Below are 25,031 nucleotides of genomic sequence, written 5' to 3' on the forward strand. Positions count from 1 at the left end.
TATATATTTCTTTCCTTTTTCAAATGATACATTTTCAATATAACACAAAAATCATAACTACAATTTAACAGTATCAGAGAAAATAACACTTTAGACCAAAGAAAAACAAACAACAAGAAATGATAATAATAGAGAAAATAAATTATACAGATCTTCAGAGGAATTAAAAAAAAAAAAAAAATATATATATATATATATATACACAGTATTTATATATAATATTAAATAAATACATTTAAAAAATAGCATACATAACATAAATTAAAATAACAGCACATAGATGGGTAGAAAATGGACTTACATAGACATGGGTCAAAGAGTTCAGGACAGGTCCAAAAAAAATGTTTCCAGGGCTCTAAGAAAACTTGGGTTGTATTTTTGAAGCTGTATGTTGAATATTTCATGTAAAGTGTGTAATTTATGGTTTGTTTAAATAATTCAAATGTTAGAGGGTGTTCTTTTTTTCAATTTAATAGGATACATTTCTTAGATACATATGAAATCAGGCCTGTCCATATAATTCTTTGCTAAATAGAGTAAGCAGAAAAATATATAAAACATTTTTTGAGTTGTGAAAATAACCAGGGAAAACCCTTTGCCACGGATCACTTTAATATGCAGTTTGTTTGTATTTTCCTTGAGAGAAGCAATAAATGCAAACCATAAATGTTTAAATGCATTGGTTTAAAACGTATGTACTAACAGCATCAAAGATTTGTCATTTTCAATTTGACCCAGATCTTTCTTGTGCCCTGCAGATAATTCAGATCACATTACAGAAATGTTTAAAGGGAAATTAATCTTTAAATTGTCCTACGGTGATGTTTGCTATATTTTTATTTCTGAAGAATCTTGCTGTTTTAACCATTTTTTTGGTTCTCTTTTGCATGTGGCCGTGATGAAATAAGCATCTTATAACTATTTATGTAACAAGGTTGCTTTACAGCGGCTTGCTAGTGTATGCCACACAGTGGTTGTTGTTATGAGCCTTTAATGGTGCTCGGGCGCATTGTTTATTTTGATTGCTCTGTAATCTTTGTATCTGCAGCTATAACGCCTGAATTGATTCGAGCCATTGGTTAATGCTCTTTTCCCGGGTCGCAGTATTCAGCTGAGGCCAACTGAAAACAGCTGCATTAGCTTGTTACAGCAGCCAGTGTATCTGTTGAACACACACAGCACTGTAAACGTTATCTAAAACCCGCTGTCCTCAGTCACAAGGTTTTAACATATTCACTCCAGTCCTGCCTCAGTATAATAGAGCGATGGAACAGGAAATTAAAGAGATAAAAAGAAGAATGGAGGCAACCCATCTGCTCATCCTCTTGTACATTTGTGTAGAAATGTGGAGTTACGTAACCTTTTGCACTGTAACCAGTACAAACACACACATAAAGTGATGATACATTTTAAACCCACTACTGAGCGAAGGATTACAAGATCAGTGTAGAAATATGTTCAGATGCATTTGAACGATAATCACAATTCACATGTAATACTCTGCAGATATATTTTCCAAGCATTGTATATACAAAAAATAATTTTAATATTTATTTTATAATACATTTTTATATATTTAAAAAATACACATTTTAATATGTATTTTTATGTGTTATTATTCTTTATAAACAAAAGTTCATTTAGCCAGCATATTTTTAGAACCTACATGATGAAAACAAGCTTTTTTTCACATGCTTTTATGGTCTGATGGTTAAAGCCAGTGCTCTTTCTCATGTCATGTTAGCGGCACATCTCAGTGGTATATGCGGCATTAAATATGGATTAAGTACTTGGAAATGATTGCTGGATTTAGATGCTTTGTGTCAAAATGGGCAAGCATAATATCCATCCTAATCCCTTTTTACAGACATTTTGGGTGGTAGCCTAGTGTGCTGACAGTGGCTGAATGTGCTCATTATGGATATGTATTATATATCCAGTATATGTGTTGGACTGTTGCAATAATTTAAAGGCTGGATGATTTTATTTGCAATAGTAAATAATGGTAATACTGTTGTTAGCGCATTAGATCATCTCATTGGATTTAGCCTGAACGCTTGGTTAATTTTCTACATATTAAGTGAAGAATTGGTTGTTTAGGAACATGATGAAAGTCAACATTGTGTGTAATTTGTAACAAATAGCATTTTGAATAGCCAAACATATTTGTATATAATAATTATGCAAGTAATTTTACCGTTTTTAACAACCAAACACTAGGAGTTATATTTTTAAGTATGTAATTTATTATAGCATTTTAAGTCACCAACTCGAGGAGCAATATTGTTATTTTGTAGTAATTATTATCATTTTTTACAATCAAACACTAGGAGTTATATTTCTTTATATTATAATTATCTACATTATTATAGCATTTTTTATTAATTTTTAATCGCCAAAACCTAGGGGCAATGTTATTACATTTGTTTTTAATAATTGAATAAATTATTAGCTATTTTTAACAACCAAGCAATAGGAGTTTTTTTTTAATATTATAATTATTTCATATATAATAGCATCTTAATAGCCAACCGCTTGGAGCAATTGTATTACTTTTTCTATAGTAATTGGTTAAATTGGTAGCATTTTTAAACCACCAACTTGAGGTATATTTCTTTCTACTGCAATTATATAAATTATTATAGCATTTTTAATAGCCAAACCCTAGGAGGGAAATTATTTACTTTTTGTATAGAAACATTGACATTTTCTGCCATTTTTTTTATTCTCACCATTAGTAATTGCATAAAATGCTTAAAAATAAAACACATAGCACATACATCTTTTTTTCTTTTTCTTTTTCAAGCGTGTTCATATAGGCTCTGAATGATTGCCAGTTTTGGTCCTTTTTTTCAACACAAGGGGTGTCAGAACCCCCACCCGACCATCACAAAGGCTCTTACTCTGCAGGGGTGGAGGCTTTATTGTCTGTCTGGTCCTGGGTGGAGTCTTTTTCCTTCTCCCCCATGGGATTTGCATATTTATGTCTGGCCCCAAAGCTGGTTCTACTCCCAGAATGACTCATGGTGTAAGTGGGCCTCAGCAATAAACAGCATGTCTCCTGCCCCAAAACAAAGGCCTCCTCAGAGAGGTTGCATTACAGATCCAATTTTTATTCTCATTTTACATAAGGGTGACCAAGTGACTGTTATTAAAAATGGTGAAGGGTCAATTTGGATTGATTGATTTGAAATGTTTAACATTTTAAATAATAAATAGTGTATTTAAGGTTTATTATTATTATTATTAGCACTCTATATTTCTCTTGTTTGTCCATAGTCTTTTCATCCTAAACTTAGAGTGCTATTTTACTTATTTTTTATTTTTATTTTAAATATTTAATATTTACAAAAAAATAATTGGCATTAGCCTATGTACAGTTTATTATTATTATTATAATTATTAATAACACTGTTTTTCTTGTCTGACAGCCCTTTCATCCCATAGTGAACTTGGAGTGTTCTACTGAAATACGGCCATTCCTGTGTGCCCTTTATGCACCCGTGTGCACCGAGTATGGCCGCGTGACCCTGCCATGTCGGCGCCTGTGCCAGCGTGCCAAGAGCGATTGCTACAAGCTGATGGACATGTTTGGGGTCAGTTGGCCAGATGAGATGGAGTGTAGCAGGTACAGGATCACATTCATTAAGTTCTGCTGTTCAGCAAGACATCTTTATTATATGATATCATATTCTGAAATGAAATTCTGTCTCATAGGTTTCCAGTCTGTGATGAGTCTTACCCCCGAGCAATAGACCTGCTCCCGAGCAGTGACGGGACGGAGGAATCTCCCTCATCAGTTCAGCGGGACTACGGCTTCTGGTGCCCACGAGAGCTGAAGATTGAACCTGACTTGGGCTACTCGTTCATGGGCGTGCGTGACTGCTCGCCTCCCTGCCCGAACATGTACTTCAGCAAAGATGAGCTCATTTTCGCCCGCTATTTCATTGGCGTTGTCTCCATAATCTGCCTGTCGGCGACGCTCTTCACTTTCCTGACTTTCCTCATCGATGTTGGGCGCTTCCGTTACCCTGAGCGACCCATCATTTTCTACGCGGTCTGCTACATGATGGTATCCCTAGTCTTCTTCCTGGGCTTCCTGCTAGAGGATCGCGTGTCATGCAACGCAGCGAGCCCGGGTCGTTTCCGCGCCTCCACCATCACCCAGGGCTCCCACAACAAGGCCTGCACGCTGCTCTTCATGACTCTCTACTTCTTCACCATGGCAGGAAGCGTTTGGTGGGTCATCCTCACCATCACCTGGTTCCTGGCGGCCGTTCCCAAATGGGGAAGTGAAGCTATCGAGAAGAAGGCTTTGCTGTTCCACGTGGTGGCTTGGGGCATCCCGGGAGCCCTTACCATCACCCTCATGGCTATGAACAAAATTGAAGGCGACAGCATGAGCGGCATTTGTTTCGTGGGGCTCTATGACCTCATGGCCTTGCGTTGGTTTCTCTTGGTGCCTCTCGCATTGAATGTGGTCGTAGGTGTGGTGCTGCTGTTGGCGGGTATTGCAGCGCTAAATAGGGTCCGGATGGAGATTCCCCTGGAGAAGGAGAACCAGGACAAACTGGTGAAGTTCATGATCCGGATCGGCGTGTTCTCTGTCCTGTATCTGGTGCCTCTGCTGACAGTCGTTGGATGCTATCTGTATGAGCAGAGCCACAGATCAGTTTGGGAGACCACCTGGGTACAGGAGCGCTGTAGAGAGTATCACATCCCCTGCCCGTTTAAGGTAAGAAGAAATTATGTGAAATACTTACACTACCATTTAAATGTTTGGGGTTGGTTAGATTTTAGTTTTTTATATTTTTGAAAGAAGTATCTTGTTCACCAAGACTTCATTTTTTTGAAGAAAAATACAGATAACTGTGAATACAGATAACTGTTTTCTATTTTTTTTAAATGTAATTTATTCCTGTGATGGCAAAGCTGAATTTTCAGCATCATTACTCCAGTCTTCAGTGTCACATGATCCTTCAGAAATCATTCTACTATGCTGATTTGTTGCTCAAAAAATGAAACTAACCCCAAACTTTTGAACAGTAGCGTATGTTCATATTGTCCTAAAAATAAGCAATTGTTTTAGCATATACAATGACAGATTTTTAATGTGTCCTTTGTCCAGTGTTAATAATTGAAGGCCTCCACAGTCTCCTGCCAACTCTGTCATAACTCTATATTAGAAAAGTTTTTAGTGTTTAAAAAAATGTATTGTTGTGACTAAGTGGTCACTGTAAAAAAATTTTTTTTAAAGTCACTCCTGCTGATGTGAGCTTCATCCAGAGTTAGAAATGAATGGAAGCTCAGAGTAAAAATGCCCTCAAAGTGACAAATGCCAGAGAAAATCCAAATATTTCAGTTTAGTTTTGTGGTGACATGATGTTTTCCTTATTTATACTTATTCATATTATTTAGATGAAGATTTATTTGAATGAAATTACTAAATTGAAGCATTTGACATAAAAGGATGTCATGAGGGTGTAAAATGTCCCTGATTTGCAGATTTTGTGCCTCTTTTCTGACACTAGGTTCATGAGACATTTCCAGCTGCATATCTCAGTAAAACATACAGCAGCTGACTGTGAATATACAGTATCTTGTGTCTAACTGTCATGGTTCACTACTGTGAGGAGCACGGAGCGAAGAACGAGGAGACGCAGAGTCGAATTCAAACTTATAGACTTTATTAATATCCAGGCAGGGAAACAGGAAAACACACGTAGCAAGGGTAGACATCAACAACTCCAGACAAGGGAGAACAGAACGGGTTAGAACTCAAATAGGGCAGATAATGAGGGGCGGGCAGGCAGGTGAGGAGGATAACTAATCACAAGGAACACCTGGAACAAATGGAACTAAATGGGGACAGGAACCGGAAGGTCCAAATTAGGACAAACAGGAACTAAACGGGAACATACACATGACACTAACATGATGCAAACAAACTGAAACATAACTAAAAACTAAAGACTGTCATAACTAAAGGCAGCTTCAGCTCAGTAAAAATCTCAGTAATGATGTTTATCCATATGTTGTGTGTGTGTGTGTGTGTGTGTCTGTACATGCCGGAGACAGCGTGGGATTGGTTTTAACGAGGCCTTGTTTACTGCAGCAACTTCTGTTCTATCATGGTGGAGCAAAAAAGACAGTCATGTGTCATGTTAACTCTGTAGCAGTACTTCATGAAGTGCTAGGAAGTGCATTGCTATAAATAGCAGATCTCTAGTAACACTGCAGTAAGTGATGTCATATAATGGAAAAGTGTTTGGAAACAATAAAAATATATAAATCTATTTGCATTATATAAAAAAATACCAAGACAATAACAGTAATGTATATAGATATGTAAAGGCAAGCTGACAGCATTCAGAGCAGAACAAATCCATCTAAAGCAGTGAGAGAGAGAGAGAGGGTGTGTATTAGGTAAAGAATAGGACAGACATTTGTGTTGACTGCAGCTATGTTTATGCCGTTGGCAATTGTGCAGTGAGCTGAGATAAAGCACTTCCCGTCCACACAATCGCACACACACAACCCAGGGCTAAACCAACATACAGAAATACACTCACGCACACACTGCATGAGGTTATGAGCAAACGCCAAGATCCACAAGGGAAGAATGTTCCTACATGTTCTGATTACAAATCATTCAGGTTTCACCTGTTCTTATGTTGCTTGCTAAGCAAATGTGTGAAAACCAATAGATTGCTGTTGTCTTCACAGGTGGAACAGACAAGCAGGCCAGATATCGCCTTGTTCCTCATCAAGTACCTGATGATGCTGGTGGTGGGGATCCCGTCAGTGTTTTGGGTCGGCAGTAAAAAGACCTGCTTCGAGTGGGCCAGTTTCTTCAATGGGCATCGCAGAAAAGAGTGAGTTTCGATTAATGCTTGGAGAATTTATACCATTATTGTTTATGCTTAAAGTGAAAAGCACATATGTTGTGTGACCAAAAAGGTCATGAGTTTGAATTCCAAGGAACACAAACTGATAAAGAGCTTGAAAGTAATTTTAAGTAGATGTGTAACAGTATAAAAATTCTTGCTGATTTTATTTATGCATACCACTATGAAAATTCTATGCTGTGTAAATACACTACCATTTAAAGGTTTGTGTCTAGTAAGATTTTTAAACAAATTAATACTTTTATTCAGCAAGGGTGCATTAAATTGATCAAAAGTGACTGACAGATTTTTATTTTAAATTAATTGTTCTTTTGAACATTCTGTTCAATAAAGAATCCATAACTAATCCTTAACAAAAATATGCTTTTAACATTGATAAGAAATGTTTCTTGAGCATCAAATTACCATATTAGAAGGATTTCTGAAGGATCATGTTACACTGAAGACCGGCGCAATGGTTGCTGAAAATTCAGCTTTGCCATCATAGGAATAAATTACATTTTAAAATATATCAAAATAGAAAAAATTATGTAAATTTTTATATTTAACCATTTTTTATTAAATAAATGCAGCCATGATAAGAGACTTCTTATAAAATATTTGAAAATCTTACTGAAATTTGTGAATAGTAGTGTACTTTTATGGCCAATATTAAAATTCTAAATTGTCTAAATAAATAAAAAAGAGTAGTTTAAATGCTACAAGTGACTTTAGGCATCAGAGCATTATCATTTATAGTATGAAAAACTGATATTCATTTTGAGAATGGCTTAATATTACATTTATTAAATTATTAATGTTTTTAAAGATTTGTTTTAAGTGAGGTAATCTAAATTTAAAAATAGAGCATGAACAATTAAATATTGTTCATGTATTGTTGGGGCAGTCGTGGCCTAATTGTTAGAGAGTCGGACTTGTAACCCGAAGGTCCGTCAGAACTGCAATGACCAGTGCTCTCTTCCACCCTCAATGCCACAACTGAGGTGAGACCCTTGAGCAAGGCACCGAACCCCCAACTATTGCCACAGCAATATGGCTGACCACTTTCACTTATAAAGGCTTCCTCTCTACACACCCCTCTCCCTTACATCAGGGCATTAACCTCCTCTCCCTCCCCTTGTCCCACCCCCTCCTCTTTTGTTCATTTTGACTCCTTTATGCCCTCTGTCTTCCCCCTCTCTCTTCCTTCACTCCTCTGTCACTCCCTCCCCACTTTGCCGCTCTTTTCCCCCGTCTCTACCACCCTCAGCAGCGCAGTGCACGAGAGCAGGCAGGTGCTGCAGGAGCCCGACTTCACCCAGCTCCTCCTCAGGGACCCCAACACCCCAGTGGTGAGGAAGTCTAGAGGCACCTCAACGCAGGGCACCTCCACCCACGCCTCCTCCACGCACCTTGCCATGTTGGACGAGCCCCCCAGTGCCAGCACCAGCCACACGGGCAGCATGCGCAGCAAATCAAGCAGCTTCCATGGCAGCCTGCACCGCTCCAGAGATGGCAGGTGAGGAATTCGAATTCTATCTCATGAGTAGGAATATGAAGTAATCTGAGAACTTTATTTTAGCATATTTTAGCAATTTTGGGGGGCGGGGATTTAATAAATAGAAATGCAATAAACGGGTAATGCATAGAACTTTGCAAATTATAGTTGTTTTACAAAAACCTATTCCAATAATGTGCACAATTGTTATGCATTGTGGGCTTTGAACCCACAACCTTCCAAACATACCCAATATCCAGGTTACCGTGAAACAGAAGTAACAACAGATCTTTGTTTCTGTATTGCAATCCGAATGAAATGGTAGAGACTTGGTTCTATCCATCAGTTGTTGACTGGATTTTGAGATGTGGGTGTTGCACTCCAAAAAAAAAAAATAAAAAAATAATATATATATATATATATTTTTTTTAATATTTTGCACTGATTTTTGCGAAATGCCAGTAAATGTTAATTAGACTATTTAAAGGGGTGGTTCATTGCGATTTCACTTTTTTTAATGTTAGTTAGTGTGTAATGTTGCTGTCTTAGCATAAACAATATCTTCAAATTTACGAAGCTGAAAGTTCAATGCAAACGGAGATATCGTCTTTTAAAATTCTGGCAGTTTAATGCCTACAAAAACGGCTGGTAGGGACTACAACAAGTTACTTCCCGGGTTCGTGACATCACAAACCCAGATAAACCCCGCCCTCGGGAAAAGGCAGCAAAGGGGGCGAGGCCATGCTGTGCTGCTTTAGAGAAGAGGAAAAATCTATTCATATATGAATCGCGATTCTGTCTTCTAATGATTCTAATGAATTCACAGGTTTCAAAATCAATGTTCAAAAGCAGCGGTTCTTAATACTGTGCCTCGCGTCCCCCTGCTCTGCACACGCTCTGCATCTCTCTCTCTCTCTCTCTCTCGCTCTCTCATTCAGCTCAGCTCCAGCAATGAGCTGTTACAATTATACACTTATTTTCACATAGCTATGAGAAGCGTTAAACATGGACACGCGTGCAGTTGCCGTACTGTATTAAAGCTTTAATCAGGATAAAACCGTATATTAAAAGCTAACAGAAGCAGTAGCATTTACAAATAACAGAGTATCTAAATGTATGAGACTACAACAAACAAAAAACATAGGCCTACAAAGCCGTGCTTGCACAGGTTCTGCACGATCATCTTCAATAATATCCTCTGCTTCTCAATCGGGCTCAAACTGATAAGCGATATTAAAGAGTTAGTTCACCCAAAAATGAAAATTAGCCCATAAATTACTCACCCTCAAGTCATCCTAGATGTATATGACTTTCTTCTTTCAGACGAATCCAGTCGGGAGTTATATAAAAAAATTGTCTTTGATCTTTCAAGCTGTTTCATGGCACTCGGCGGGTGTTGCATGCATCAGTCCAAAAGCAGTTAATTAAAGTGCGCCCATCCATTAAAAAAAAGTATCTCACACAGCTCCGGGGGGGTGAACAAAGGCCTTCTGTAGCGAATCGATGTGTTTTTGTAAGAAAAATATCCATATTCTAAACGTAATAATCATTTCAATGTAGCCTGCGCTCACTGTTGTACACTGGAAGCAGTTCCGGGCAGATGACGTATGGAGGTCGACTTTGCACATGCGCCGCTCAGAAGTAATCAGAGCCCATCGCCTGTTTCTGAGGGAGGGGCTTCATAAAAGCAGGAAATTGATCAGCGCGTTTCTCAGTGAAGGGACAGAGCGGTGTGGAATAAAGGTAAATTATGTGAAAAATAATGCGTTTTTTAAAAAACGAAGCATTAACACGTTAGACTTCACCCCATAAACACAATCAAGCCTAGAAAAAAACCACTGAACCACCCCTTTAATAAACAGTCATAAAAAAAATTGGGTGATACGTACTAATTTGTGAAAGAAAGTTGTTTTATGAATACCTATACAAATAATGTACACAATGGTCATGCATCGTGGGCTTTGAACCTACAGCCTTTCAATTACTAGCCTATAAGTTACGGTGAAATGGAAGTAGTGACAGATCTTTTCTTCTGCATCGTGACAAACATTTGAGTGAAACTGATTATTGGAAAAGGAAAAAACTCTGGGGAGAGGACTTGATTCTATGGATCGGTTGTTAAATTGATTTTGAGAGTGGGTGTTGCACTCAAAAATGAATGTGAGCACAATCAATTGTAAAGTGGTGGCTAAAATTAGTTACAATTTTGATTAAAGGTGACATATCATGAAAATCTGACTTTTCCAGGTTTTAAGTGCTATAATCAGGACCCCAGTGCATCTACCAACCAAGGAAACATGAAAAAGATTAACCCAGTAACTTTGTTTTGGTAAGCCTTTTTCTGCAAGAGTCTGAGAAAACAAGCGTGTCTGATTCCGCTCCCTTGGTGACGTGGCAAAGGGATCTCATTATAATATTACCTCCCCTTAATCTGTAAACTTCCACTCTAGGCACCGTCATTTTTATTTCGCAAGCGACAACGGTGTACCAGTTCTAATGCCATGCCGAAAGTTTGAGCAAAACACGCTAACTGTTCTGTCTTTGGCTGCACAGACGAGCACAGAACACTGTTTAGAGTCCCAGCCTCAGAGGAGACAAGAGAGCAGTGGATTTATTGATTTATTTACTGTACATTGCTGCTGCCACACAGATCTAAAATAAACATGCGATTTATTTCCCAGCTGTTTACCTTCACAGACATAACCGACTGTTTTTGTAACTTGTGTGTTTTTAACGTAAAATTGTATGTGAATGAGAACTTAGTTTAGTACTCACATGCTGTGACAGCCGCTTTCTGTCCGTGTGCTTCGGATGTGTGCTCTCAGAAAACCGTATATCAGAATCTTAAACTCATATGGTTTAAAATGGCTGAAATGATGCAGCTCTATTCTGGAAAAGGGGGCGGGGAGCAGCAGCTAATTTGCATTTAAAGAGACCGGCCCGAAAAACAGCATGTTTCTGCTTCCACTGAAAAATAGGCATTTTCAGAATGTTATAATAAATGATCTGTGGAGTATTTTGAGCTGAAATTTCACAGACACATTCTGGGGACACCAGAGACTTATATTTTATATTGTAAAAAGGGGCATAATATGTCTCCTTTAAACGTTACAAGTTCAAGAACAATTTTTAAAATAAAATATACGATGAATCATTCAAAATAATATCTATAACAAGTATATAGCATGAATTTTCACATATTTTCTACTTCAAAACAACTTGAGAAAATGTCCCAGGATAATAGTGCCCCCCCAGTTATGCACAGCTGGCCGAAACCTACATCTGCCTCCCTGATCAAAGATCTAAACATCACTGAATCTCTTTCATTCTCTATTCCATCAGGTACACAGCTTGCAGTTATCGCGGCGTCGAGGAACGTCTCCCTCATGGGAGCACCCTGCGCCTTAATGATCCGCTCCAGCACTGCAGCGTCAACCGTCTCAACAGCCATTCACGGCACGGCAGTCTGCAGCGCCTGGAGAGCCAATCACGGCACAGCAGCATGCGAGACCTCACCATCACAGCACAGGCCATCCAAAGCAGCCCTGGCAATGGCATTCACCGTGTTGTTGGGGAGGATGCTACCAAGGCGTGAACTTTAACATGGCAGCAAATAGAGACCAAGCAAGTAAAGAGAACATGGACTCTTGGCACAAACTCCTCATGATGAATAGCACAAATACGTTCAAACTACACAGTGTGCCATGTGTGTTCCCTGGGAATTGAACCCACAACCTTGCAGATGTTCGCATCTTGTGCTACTAGTTGAGCTACATGAACAAACTGGACTTCTTGAATTCAGGGTTCCTACTTCAACAGGGTCAAACATAAGGGCTTTTGATACGTTATCATTCTGTGATGTGTTGAGCCACTTGCTCTTTTATACTCGCATGATTGAAGCTTTTTGAGTTGTTCCACTACAGATGTGGTTTTGAATGTTTCTTTCCATTGTTTATTGCACTTTTGACAATTTTGTAGAACAGAACTAGTGATAAATACTGACATCTCTGCACATTTGGGTTAAATTTAAGTGGACGGTTCACCCAAACTTTTTTCTCACCATTGTGACATTTCAAACATATGATTTTCTTTTTTTCCTGTAGAAGACAAAAGGAGAAGTTTAGCAAAATGTACATGCTTCTCCTTTCCATACAATGATAGTGAATAATGACCAAGGGCTGTAAAGCTACAAAAATGACTAAAACATAAATGACTCATGTGCATTACATTGCAAGTCTTCTGATATTTGTGGGGGGAAAAGAAAAAAAACATATAAGTCATTATTCAGTCAATAATCATTTCCAGTGCTAAGTGTCAGTCACTTCCAGTGCCAATGTCCTGAAGGTGAGGGTGAGAACATTTTCAAATATCCCTTTGAAAAGCATTAAGAGCTGAATTTAAAAAGCATAAAACTAGAGGGGAAAAAATATTTTAGAATAGATATTTTAGGCATTTTTCGAATGGATATTGCTTATCCTTTACAACCAAGCTCTTCTCTGTTGAGTTTTAGCACTAATAATAATTAGTCGTCATTTTCGTGACATTTACCGAAAACTGTGAAAAGCTTTTTTGTTAACATGCTGAGATCCTGAGTGCTTTATGTACAAAATAAAACATCACTCTCAACTTTCATATCTGTGTGTGTCATTTCCCTCCGTTTATTGAATTACATCAGCATCAGGTTAATATAGTAACGTCTCCATATATGCATAGTGGCCACTTTATCCAGTTTTTGACCTTCCAGCTTAAATACATCTGTGCAAAACGATTCCTCATTGTTTGAAGTGATATCCACCTTTGTCAAGTGAGTGAGAAACAGAAAACAACCATCAAACATGGAATTATCATTTATGACATGCAAAACTGTACAAATGATTACAAAGCATATCCTGAAAAAATAAACAACTGAGATGAGAATGAGCACATATAAACGTAATGTCCAAGAGATTACTGAAATGCAGAGACATTTTCATTTTACTGGAGGTCTCTAGCAGGTTTCTGTCCAAATGTCTTTTTTCCATTGCTTTTACTTATTATAGATGGAATGATACTACAAAATTGAGCCAATTTTCTGTAAAACTTTTAACGAATTAATCAAATTAACTGAGCTTCCCACTTTACGCAAAGAACAGAATCTGGTGCAGATGTGAGGACCAAACAGAAGCCTGCATGAGGCGCGTGACTCACTTTCTTGTGCAACTCATGATTAAATCAACTGCAAACTGAATAAGGAACAAAGTGAAGCCTGTGTCGCTTATTAGATGTGTGACTTCTGAGAAGTTTTAAACATTTCTTTTTCCTCAGATGGACTAAATGCCCTTGAAACCATAACTAAAGCAATTTGACAACTGCATAATGACAAATACATGCTGGCATTGTGGGAGCAGATTCTTGTACAAAATTTTAATGGTAAAGTTTAACCTTACATTTAAAGGTGGGGTATGCATTTTTTCAAAACGCTTTAGAAAACTGAGTCTGGCCGAGTACCAAAACAAACTTGTAGCCAATCAGCAGTAAGGGGCGTGTCTATTCATGATGCGGAGGAGAGAGCGTTCAGTGCACAGGACGGACATTATCCGAGTCTAGCGACAGAAAGATAGAGATGGCAGATAAAAAGCAAAAGAGGAAAACGTCTGCGGAACAAAAGAAGGCTTACGATAAGGCAAGAAGTAGGACCCGTGTAAATATCGGATCAGCTTTCCAGCGCTGGAGAGAACTCAAGGAGCGGAAGGCCTGCGATCGGACGCCGAGGTTGCTTTGTTTCTTCTCGATAGGTGAGTAACACCGTGTCTGCGTCGCAACAGCTAAAGTCTGTCTAGTACACTGGACGCGACAAAGCCACCGTTGAAAATCATTTAAAATTTGTGTCAATACGTCATAAATAGAACTGAAATATCAACATTGGCTACCAGAAATCACTTACCCCACCTTTAATAGTGGTGTGAATGTTTTAACACTTAACTGGATAAAATTACTGAATTATCCAATGAAAAGATTTTCTAAAAATATGCTTTTCCAAGACAGAAAGAGCCAAACTATGTGGGTGAGGCAAAGTGTGTTGAATATTTCCCATTCTGTAACATTAGATGAAACCATTCAGGAACAAAACGACATACCCTTTGACTGTCTGCAAATCTCAAATTACATGTTGGACCAGTTCAACAATTTGGACTTAATAGTTCTAGTTTGCAGAAATATGATATTTGTATGCAACCTTGCTGATATCTGTACAGTTTCGGTCAATGCATGTATTGTCATCTGATAAAGCACAACTGAGATGATGCAGATTTTATAGTTAAAGCACATTTGTAGTCTCAAAAAAATCTTTAAAAAAAACAACAACAAAGAAATAAGAATACACAAGGCAGTATTGTCTCATAAAGCAAAAATAAAAGTCAAAAGGAACTGACACAACTGAAGCTTTTTAAATGGTCTTAGTGCGAGTATATTAAAATAATTTTTAAAAAATAAAAACAATGAGATTTTTTTTTCCACATAGTTTATCTCTTCAATATTTCCTTATTATATATTAGACTATACTTTTAAGCTATGTACATTACTGTGATGTGTTTTCACAGGTCATGTTGGTTCACGGAAGGTTTGGATTACGTGGAGATTGGCGATGATGACGGTGACAGATTCCAAGACATCATCGTGTCAGAAAGCCTCTATATATTCCTACAAATCTAGGACAGGAAGCGATAGATGAGGTCGCCTGATATCTGCGGTCTCTCATCCATTTAGCCGAAGTAACAAACGAATCACAGCACACACCACTTTTAAAAGCAAATAAAAAATATACATCATTGCATTTTTTCCTCCAGGTAAATTAGTGGGATTCTATAATGGAATCATCATTCCCATATGGTCCACAGCTGAAGAACGAGTGTGAGGGACGTGACAGTATTTTCCACCTTGAAATGGCTGAATGATAAATAAATAAAAGTTCAACCCTAACCCAGTCTATGTACAAACACCAGTCACATTAAAACCCAGAACCTAACTTCCACTTTTTCCTCCAATCAGCTTTTGCGGGGTCGTAGTCATGCGTGTCCTGGTCGCTCAAACATACAAACTCTTGTGTTGGTGTGGTTTCTCCTGTGTACGTTCCCCAGTGGTGATGCTTTATGCAAATGAAGTGGGAGGGGCCTGTAGTGCCTGGGTGCGACTGTATGGGAGGGGACGGAGCACTGTGACTGGCAGACTCAAAGTTTGTTGTGATTGGTTCATTGTTGAGTCCATCATGTGTCCCACCCTGTGCGGTCTGTGCTCTCCAGTGAGAGGGACTTTGTCTTGTGCGGGGAGGCAGGGCTCGGCGGGCTGCTGAAGGTGGAGCTGTTGGAGGCAGTGGAGTGCCGGGGTGAATCAGAGTCCTGAAAAAAATAAAAATAAATAAATGATTGTAACAACAGAGATGCTACCTACAGAATTTATGGATCATAGAAAGTAGTATAATCATCTAGCCCTAAAGTTTTCCTGTAAATACACACATGAAAAAGACAAGTGACGATGGACATATGAAGACTTTAATTACACTCTCATTCACAAGTTTGGGGTCAGTAAAATTTGTAATATTTTTGAAAGTCTCTTCTGCTCACCAAGGCTGCACTTATTTGATCAAACATAGTTCAAACTGTAATATTACAAACTATGATTACACTTTAATTGTTATCTGTTTGAATAATAATAATTTATGATGGCAAAAATGAATTTTCAGCAGCCATTACTCCAGTCTTCAGTGTCACGTGATCCTTCAGAAATCATTTTAATATGCCGTTTTGGTTTCCCCCAGAAACATTTATTTTTGTCAATGTTGAAAACAGTTACAGTTGTGCTGCTTAATATTTTTGTAGAAATCATGATAACTGTTTTTTTCAGGATTCTTTGATGTATAGAAAGTTCAAAAGAACAGCATTGATTTGAAGATTTTCTATAACAATATAAAAGTCTTTACTGTCACTTTTAATCAAATTAATATATCTTTGCAGTTAAAAAAAAAATGTAATGACCCCAAACTTTTGTACTATAGTGGACACATGCAATGATACCAAATACTGTGCAAAAAAGGGTGCAAATAAAACCCAATTAAATGGGATTTAACTTTTAGCAACTTTGTAACAAAAGTTGGCTTGTAAACATGGCATACTTGTTTCATAAAAGTCGCTGTTTCACATGCCAATCTTAAGAGAATATTAATCAGGACAGTTCACCCAAATATTTAAAATTCTTTCATAATTTACTCACCTTCATGTCATTCCAAACCTGTAAGACTAACTTTCTTCTGTGGAACAAAAAACACCAATAATAATCAAGGTTACAGTGAGGCACTTACAATATAAGTGAAGGGAACCATTTTTGGAGGATTTAAAAGCTAAAGAAACTTTTTTGTTTTACACTTTTTCTAAGTACACTTTCTATTAATTATTCTATTAAAACTTGTGTATTAATAGTTACATATTAAAAGTAACTTTCCATTGAAAAGGTTAGTGAGCAATTTTTTGCACACTAAAATCATGTTAACGTGCATATTGTTTATGTCTTGTGGTTATACTATTAACACAAGTGAAATAATAATCCACATTTTGCCACAAATGCTTTCGACTGAACTTAATGTGTACTGAACACAGAATATTCTTTTAAAGATGAGCCTCTCACCATTGGCAGATCTCTGAGGATCTGCATTCCATCTCCAGGACCCATATGAGCCACGTGGTTAAAATTCATAGGATTGGAGATCAACTTGTTCCTTTTCTCTGGATCTTTCAACATGTCTCTGCAATCACACAAACCAGTAAGTTAATATAATAACCCTATAATGATTATAATGATATTAAAAAAATGCATATTGAATCCAGACCTAACAAAGTATGCTTTGAAAATGCTGTGTGTGTGTGTGTGTGTGTGTGTGTGTGTGTGTGCGTGTGTGTGTGTGTGAGAGACATTCACCTCCTCTGCTGCAGTCTCTCCTCCTCTCCTCCTCAGAATGAGAATCGTCTCTTGTTGCTCATGCTGCGTACCATCTGCTTCCTGCTGTTATCACACACCTCAGGCACCACCAGTTCGTCTCCCTCTAAACACACACATGATGCATTATCAGACATATTATTCAAATCTGAATTATTCATTATTTCAAACAGGAGATCAACTTGTTCCTTTTCTCTGGATCTTTCAACATGTCTCTGCAATCACACAAACCAGTAAGTTAATATAATAACCCTATAATGATTATAATGATATAAAAAAATGCATATTGAATCCAGACCTAACAAAGTATGCTTTGAAAATGCTGTGTGTGTGTGTGTGTGAGAGACATTCACCTCCTCTGCTGCAGTCTCTCCTCCTCAGGAATACGGAATGAGAATCGTCTCTTGTTGCTCATGCTGCGTACCATCTGCTTCCTGCTGTTATCACACACCTCAGGCACCACCAGTTCGTCTCCCTCTAAACACACACATGATGCATTATCAGACATATTATTCAAATCTGAATTATTCATTATTTCAAACAGCACTACTAAACAAAAAACTTAAGCAACTTGAGCTATGATCATTGCATTTCAATGAATTATAGAGACAGTGCCGTTACCTGCAGTCTTGTTTCTAAAGTAGATGAGTCTGACCGTCTCTAGGCCCAAGAGATTCAAAGAGCCATCCATGTTCAACGGTCGGACCTGCACAGAGCCAGTGAAAGTTTATTGATTCATTTATAAGATGATTCATTTATTGATCATTTATCAATTGTGTGTGGGTGTGCAAGAGTTATTTATTTATTATAATTACATTTTTTAAAGACTTCTGAAACTGAAATAGGCAAACCTTTTTGAGAGGAATAGTCTGTATCCATTCCATAGTGTTCACCTCAAACACATCCACTGCATTTTCACTGTAGACTGACATGTAGGGGGCGTTGTAGCCTGCAAGATATAAAACATCCACAAGGTCAAAATAACAAAACTTTTTCACAGCCACACCCTGACCCTTGTCTTTAGCCATTAAGTGTAAATTGACGATTAACTTCTCTCTACTCACAGCAGGCGGTGGGCGTCGCGGGCCACATTAGCTCCTGCTGGCGCGAGCGTCTGCCATGTGTGTCCACATACACTGCAATTTTGCTGAAGCAGAGCAGCAGTTCTTTATTGGAGATTTCCACTGCACAAAGGGCATCCAAGTTCTCTGCCTTAATAAACGCCAATGTTGGGTCATCTGAGTGGAGCATGCTGACCGGAGGGGTATCTCCATGCAAACTGTAGCGCATAAAGCACGCTTGGTATCCAACACATAATTGTTGGCCAAAGAACGCCATCCACTGGACAGTTCCTGGAGCCTGAGATATAGAAAGGGCTGTTGATGTTGCGGTGTGTGCTAGCAAAGATGATCTTTGTGATCTACTGAATATTGGACACTAATTACATTTAGACTGCATTTACTTGATTTGAAAAAAATAACAAGAGGTTTTGAATACTGTACTTGTATGTCCACCAGATGGCAGTAGCGAGACTTGCTCTTGTTAATTTCATAGCAGGAGATCTGCCGTTTAATTGCAAGGCAGAAGCAGGTGTTATTGCGCACCACACCAGACACCAGTGTCTGGCAGTTTTTAGTATCTGCCACTTTATTCTTGTCAATCTCCCTCCCATCGAACCCAGCCATGGGGACCAGACACACTTGTCGGTTCCTGCCCGAGATGACGGCCATTAGATGCTCTGTGGGCATCAGTTCTATGTGATGCACTTTCTTAATGTCACCCACACGAACAATTTCTAGCAGAAAGGACAAAAATGCTCAATGAATGTTGGTCTTGCATCAGGTATTTCAGTTTTAATGGGCATGTGGTTCAGCAATGGTGCACTTTTTAAAGCATCTTACAAATCATAAACATTTTGAGAGTTTACAACATTTAATAGATTTGTAATATGTCTCTGATAAACAAAAAAACAAACATTAATTTAGCTGCTTTTATGCAAAGAAAAGTAATTTACACTCAGAGGTTGAACTAAAACATAACCATTATCTGTCACTCTGACAGGCTGGGTTCTACATTTTCCATCATGCTCTATTTTTATCTGTCGTTGTTTTCATTTTCCCAAAAATTAAATAAACGTCTGGCATTCCAATGCAATAGACCCATTTTTTTCTGTCAAAATGATGGAGAGCATGTCAGTGTTTTTAACATTTGGGAATAACAGAAATTTTACCTTAACTACCCTGAAGCCACCTGGTAGCTCATACATCAGACTTCCCAAGGTTTAAACCAATAAACTTTAAGTTACCAGTCTAGATTTTTGACCAATAAGTCACAAACCTTAAGTTTATTGGGCAATGAAGAAATAGGAGGATTAATGAAGGAAGTTTTACCGTCTTTGGTGACGACAAACATTGATTTAGCTGCTTTTATGCAAAGAAAAGTAATTTACACTCAGAGGTTGAACTAAAACATAAACATTATCTGTCACTCTGACAGGCTGGGTTCTACATTTTCCATCATGCTCTATTTTTATCTGTCGTTGTTTTCATTTTCCCGAAAATTAAATAAACGTCTGGCATTCCAATGCAATAGACCCATTTTTTTCTGTCAAAATGATGGAGAGCATGTCAGTGTTTTTAACATTTGGGAATAACAGAAATTTTACCTTAACTACCCTGAAGCCACCTGGTAGCTCATACATCAGACTTCCCAAGGTTTAAACCAATAAACTTTAAGTTACCAGTCTAGATTTTTGACCAATAAGTCACAAACCTTAAGTTTATTGGGCAATGAAGAAATAGGAGGATTAATGAAGGAAGTTTTACCGTCTTTGGTGACGTGGATTACAAACAGGCCTTCCTCATTCCCCAAAGCAACCCGTTCATGGTCTAAACAGAAATTGTGACAATCAAGCATTTTGGATTAAACACTATGCAATGTTATCAGTATTTGCTCTTTCTTTTTTGTGTGTGTCTCTGTACCAATAATAGCAGCAGTCTGGGTGGTTTTGATGAGAGGAAGGGTGCTGTCATACGCATCTTTAGGCACATACACGAAACGCTCCTTCAGCTTGTTTTTCCTCAGAATGCGGTGCAGTTCGTTTAGTGCGGACACCCACTTTGTCCTCTCTTGCTCACTGTCAGCCAGGATCAGGATGCACGTCTTCTGACTAGAGGAGGTGGACAGCTGAGATGCTGTTACCTGTGGAATGAACGAAGAACAATGTATGAAAAGCAATTCAAAAATGTCTTGATATGAAATGACTAATGACTGCCTAAGGCTATAGTTAGTTCAGTCATGATTATCACATAATCACCTGATAGCTATAATTTGATCTGTGATATTTTGAAGAAACCACTGTGAGGAAAAATTAGGCTTGATGAATGTGAAGAATTTAGGACAGAAATAAATTACTATTCCTATTCTACGAAGGCACAATGCAAATATTACATTAACAATGGAACTAAGACAAACGGCCAAAAATGGTTGTTCATAACAGAACAGATCAAAGTCTAAGAGATCTGATTTTGGCAATAACAACAACAATAATATATATCATAATTATATTACAATAATATTCTAAATAAACACTCTCATAAGCACTTTTTACAATATTGTTATTCATATCAGTCACCCCTTATACAATACTTGCTAACAAATTCCAAGTTTTTCATGATATTCTAATTTTTTGAGATGTATCTGTAGTATGTGGTAATTAGACCATAAAAAGACAGACTGACCAATAGTGAACAAAATATGAAGAGCAGAACATATTTGGCAAATCTTACCCTAAGATGGCCCTCATATGCAGTCCCTATGCCTCTCTGAGTGTCGATTCCCAATTTGCCCTTGGTTTGGTCTGGTGCAACGGGGCACACAGAGGGTGCTTTATCAGCACAGGTGACGTGACAGGAGAAGTTGCAGACTGTAAGGAGAGATGGAGGAAAATGGCATTGAGTATTACTGAGTATTCTACTAATAAGGCATCCTTGGATTGGAGAACATTAAATAAACCTCAAAGGTTCGCCCTTATTTTGTTCCAAACCCGCATTACTTTATTCTTTCTGTGGAACACGATAAAGAAAATATTAAAGATTTATGCTGGTTGTCCTTGTGTGTTCCTAAGAAGAAATAAAGTCATACGGGTTTGATCATCTCAAAAACTAAAAACATATCATATTCACTGTTGTCTCAAACACTTTAAACACCCAGATTTCTTTCTCTTCTGTTGTCTCACCTTCACATGTGCAGCCCTGACGGATAAGTCCCACCATCAGAGAGGTGCACTGGTTGCATTTGGTGGGAATGGTGAAAGTCTTCACACTAAACTGGTGCGCCTTGGGCTGTGGAGCAGAGAACATCAGCAACATAATTAAACACAACCATAGACGTTCCAACAGAAACATCACAGCATTAAGACAAATGCTGGACGATAAGAGTACTGGACAAAATTCCTACAGCACAATACAATATTATAGCACAATATTTATTTTTAATGAAAATTCATTTTTAAAAAAATGGTTCGTGAAGAAAACAACCACATGGTAAATGCCTTTTTTTTGGATCATCTACTTAAATTAATTCCTAAAGCAGTTCTACAGCATAAATATATAGAAATGTACATCACGGTACAGCAATACACTACAGTTCAAAAGTTTGAGGTCAGTAAAAATACTCTTAATTTTATTCAGCAAGGAAGCAAATAATCTGCATATCTGCATAAAATGCATATATAGAAAGCTATAATGTTACAAATGATTTATGTTGCAAATAAATGCTGTTTATTAATAAAAGAATCCTAAAAATGTAATAATAAGAAATATTTCTATTTATTCAGCATAGCAGAATGATTTCTGAAGGATCATGTGACACTTAAGACTGGAGTAATGACTACTGAAAATTCAGCTTTGCCATCACAGAAATAAATTACATTTTAAACATTTACACAAAACAGTTATTTAAAATTTGTCACAGTATTATTGTTTTACTGTGTTTTTATTAACTAAATGCAGCCTGGGTGAGCATAAGGGAATTCATTCAAAAACATTTTAAAATCTTACGGACCCAAATATTTGAATGGTAGTGTAATCTATACAGATTGAAACATTCCTACTTTTATGATGTAAATAGTTACTTTAGATGATGAGTGTCCCAAGCTCCCGTAGCCTGATCTGCCTGTTGGAGTCTGTAGACTACGTGACGTGTGGTCAATCAACTAGGAGGAGGACACACCAACACATGAGTACATTTTATTACATTTTATTTAACTCTTGGTAAGAGTTAAAGGAATAACTGACTCCAAATGAAAATTCTGTCATCATTTCAAATCTGGTTTTCTTTCTTCTGTGAAACACAAAAACAAAAAATCTGAAATGCTGGACCCAGGCTGGATCACTTTAATTATATGGAAAAGTACATCTGCTTTTGTGCTTCATAGAAAAAAATAACAGCATATGAGATCGAAATAATACGCGGGTGATTAAATAGTAACAGTATTTTTATTTCTAGGTGGATTAATCCTTTAAGAGTCCAAAGGATACCTCAATAGGCTCCATGTCACTGGCAGTTGATGGGGAGCGTGAGCGTGATATACGACGGGATCTTGAGTCTTCATCTCGTGACGGAGTGTTGGAGGGAGTGAAATCTGCCGAGTCAAGCTAAGAAACAAAAAGATGGTAATTATTTTTTTTAAATGTGTCATGCGGCACATGCGACTGTGATACCAGAAGAATATGCCTCCATCCAGAGCGAAACGCACTCACAGCAATATATCAAGACCATAAAGCTTATCATGACAATAATATTTTTACTGGAATTACATCATCTAAGAAGAACAAAGCATGTGCACCCAGGCACCAAGCCAATGAGTAAAGGCACAATACACCCACTACACAGAGACCACACACCAACTACACATGCAAGATGAAATTAAATGCAGAAAAAAAAACACAACTTGGAACTACATTAAAAACAATAAAGGGAAGCATATCCACAATTTATGAGGGCCTTACATTAAAGTGATCTGTAAAGGATTAGTTTACTTAAACATGAAAATTCAGTCATCATTCGCTCACCGTCATGTCTTTCCATACCTGTATGACTTCTGTATAACTTTTCAACAAATAACTATACTACTGTTCAAACATTTGGGGTCGGTAAGATTTTTTAAATGATTTAAAATGAAGCTTGCATTTAGTTGACCAAAAATACAGCAAAAACAGTAATATTGTGAAACATTATTACAATGTAAAAAAAAATAAAATAAATAAATATATATATATATATATATTAATATATTTTAAAATGTAATTTATTCCTGTGATGGCAAAACTGAATATTCAGCAGCCATTACTCCAGTCTTCAGTGTCACATGATCCTTCAGAAATCATTCTAATATGCTGATTTGCTCAAGAAACATTTCTCATTATTTTGTTGAAAACTGTTGCTGCTTAATATTTTTGTGGAAACCATGATCATTTTTTGCAGCATTCTTTCATGAACTGAAAGTTCCAAAGAACAAATAGAAATCTATTGCACCATAATAAATGTCTATGAAAATTTTTCTGGATTTTGACCGTCTTTGAAAGAAAAAGAAGAGAGTTCAAATTCTTCCTAACTTATTCTGTGCACCATGTGGGAAAACAAGACATTTAGGTTTGGATCGACATAAGGGTAAGTAAATGATGAGAAACTGTTCATTTAAAGCAAACAACTTATTTTTGTCTTTTTAACCTTTACACAAGAGCAAAAGTTAAAATTAGATCCAAATATTAAGGCAAGCAAATGAATTCTATATCTTTTCATTTAAATGGGCTTTTAAAATGTACCATAAAAGCACATGGTATGGAAAATAAACCCCCAAGTTTAATTAACTAACCCAGTCAATAACCCAGTTTCTCTGAAGTATATTAATATAACACCTCAATCACATATATGGTTCATATGCTTTTCAAAAGATGAAAGAAAGGTTCCCAAATACATTTCAGATGCATTTCAGCAATGAAGGTCTCATGCAATACAGATATCACCACAATCAGAGCTGCCACCCATGCAATTTGCAAAACAGGCCATCACAACCACAGGAAAAAATATGACGGTGGGGGGATTTTACTGTGACACAGGACAAAAGCGGGTCTTACACGTCTGGTTTTGCTTCCGGGACCAAAAGAGGGTGACCGCTTCATATGAAGAGAGAGAAAAAGATGAGAGGAGAGTCAAACTTCATGTACAATTGTCAGTTAGATGTGATCATGTTGGAGAAAGGAGGGAAGGGATTGAGGGTGTGTAAGAACACGTCTAATCTGTGGTTGGATTTCTGGGCATAGTTTACATGCACAAAGGATTCACTTCACATCAAAGAACTACCACAACACACTGGAGTGGATGTAGGATCAGATAAGTACAGCATAACCATGAACTATATCGTTGGTTAGGGTGACCATACATGCCATTTTCCCAGGACGCATCCTGGCCAGGATTTCTATATTGCCTAAAATATCTAGGTTTTGGCTTTGTTTGCGTGTGCAGACCGATCGGTGTATGACATCAAAATACCATACAGACGGTTCCTTATGCTTTCAAAATGCTCTCAAGGTACTTTGATGTCATACACTGATCGGTCTGCACACGCAAACAAAGCCAAAACCTAGATATTTTAGGCAATATAGAAATCCTGGCCAGGA

General features: G+C 37.6%; 2 protein-coding genes and 1 long non-coding RNA gene across 6 annotated transcripts in view; 1 reads left to right on the forward strand and 2 right to left on the reverse strand.

The window, feature by feature from the left end:
- The window catches only part of LOC107599066 (frizzled-3-like), a 15,148-nt gene extending 2,133 nt beyond the window's left edge, over positions 1-13,015 (forward strand). For 3 of the 4 annotated variants that reach the window (XM_016290546.1, XM_016290547.1, XM_016290548.1), the window contains 5 exons: positions 3,432-3,628; positions 3,718-4,735; positions 6,727-6,875; positions 8,158-8,406; positions 11,728-13,015. In XM_016290546.1, coding sequence (XP_016146032.1) covers positions 3,432-3,628; positions 3,718-4,735; positions 6,727-6,875; positions 8,158-8,406; positions 11,728-11,980 — 1,866 coding nt within the window. In that variant the 3' untranslated portion in view covers positions 11,981-13,015. The remainder of the gene's footprint in view (positions 1-3,431; positions 3,629-3,717; positions 4,736-6,726; positions 6,876-8,157; positions 8,407-11,727) is intronic. The other variant, XM_016290550.1, reaches the window with a different exon arrangement.
- A 1,834-nt stretch (positions 13,016-14,849) lies between these two features.
- LOC107599068 (uncharacterized) lies at positions 14,850-16,667 on the reverse strand. Its single transcript, XR_001610633.1, has 2 exons — positions 16,630-16,667; positions 14,850-15,758 (listed from the first exon to the last, which is right to left on the reverse strand). It is a non-coding gene; the product is annotated as an uncharacterized lncRNA (long non-coding RNA).
- Positions 16,668-16,992: 325 nt separating this feature from the next.
- LOC107599109 (serine/threonine-protein kinase MRCK alpha-like) overlaps positions 16,993-25,031 on the reverse strand; it is a 59,648-nt gene continuing 51,609 nt past the window's right edge. The window contains exons 21-32 of the mRNA XM_016290611.1: positions 22,890-23,006; positions 22,484-22,564; positions 21,587-21,692; positions 21,138-21,274; positions 20,331-20,550; positions 20,175-20,237; positions 18,852-19,144; positions 18,414-18,708; positions 18,201-18,298; positions 17,971-18,055; positions 17,703-17,826; positions 16,993-17,158 (exon numbers count right to left, since the gene is read on the reverse strand). Of these exons, the coding sequence (XP_016146097.1) occupies positions 16,993-17,158; positions 17,703-17,826; positions 17,971-18,055; positions 18,201-18,298; positions 18,414-18,708; positions 18,852-19,144; positions 20,175-20,237; positions 20,331-20,550; positions 21,138-21,274; positions 21,587-21,692; positions 22,484-22,564; positions 22,890-23,006 (1,785 nt within the window). The remainder of the gene's footprint in view (positions 17,159-17,702; positions 17,827-17,970; positions 18,056-18,200; positions 18,299-18,413; positions 18,709-18,851; positions 19,145-20,174; positions 20,238-20,330; positions 20,551-21,137; positions 21,275-21,586; positions 21,693-22,483; positions 22,565-22,889; positions 23,007-25,031) is intronic.

This window comes from Sinocyclocheilus grahami, unplaced genomic scaffold, assembly GCF_001515645.1.
Source record: "Sinocyclocheilus grahami isolate Dianchi unplaced genomic scaffold, SAMN03320097.WGS_v1.1 scaffold260.1, whole genome shotgun sequence".
NCBI classification, from domain to species: Eukaryota; Metazoa; Chordata; class Actinopteri; order Cypriniformes; family Cyprinidae; genus Sinocyclocheilus; species Sinocyclocheilus grahami.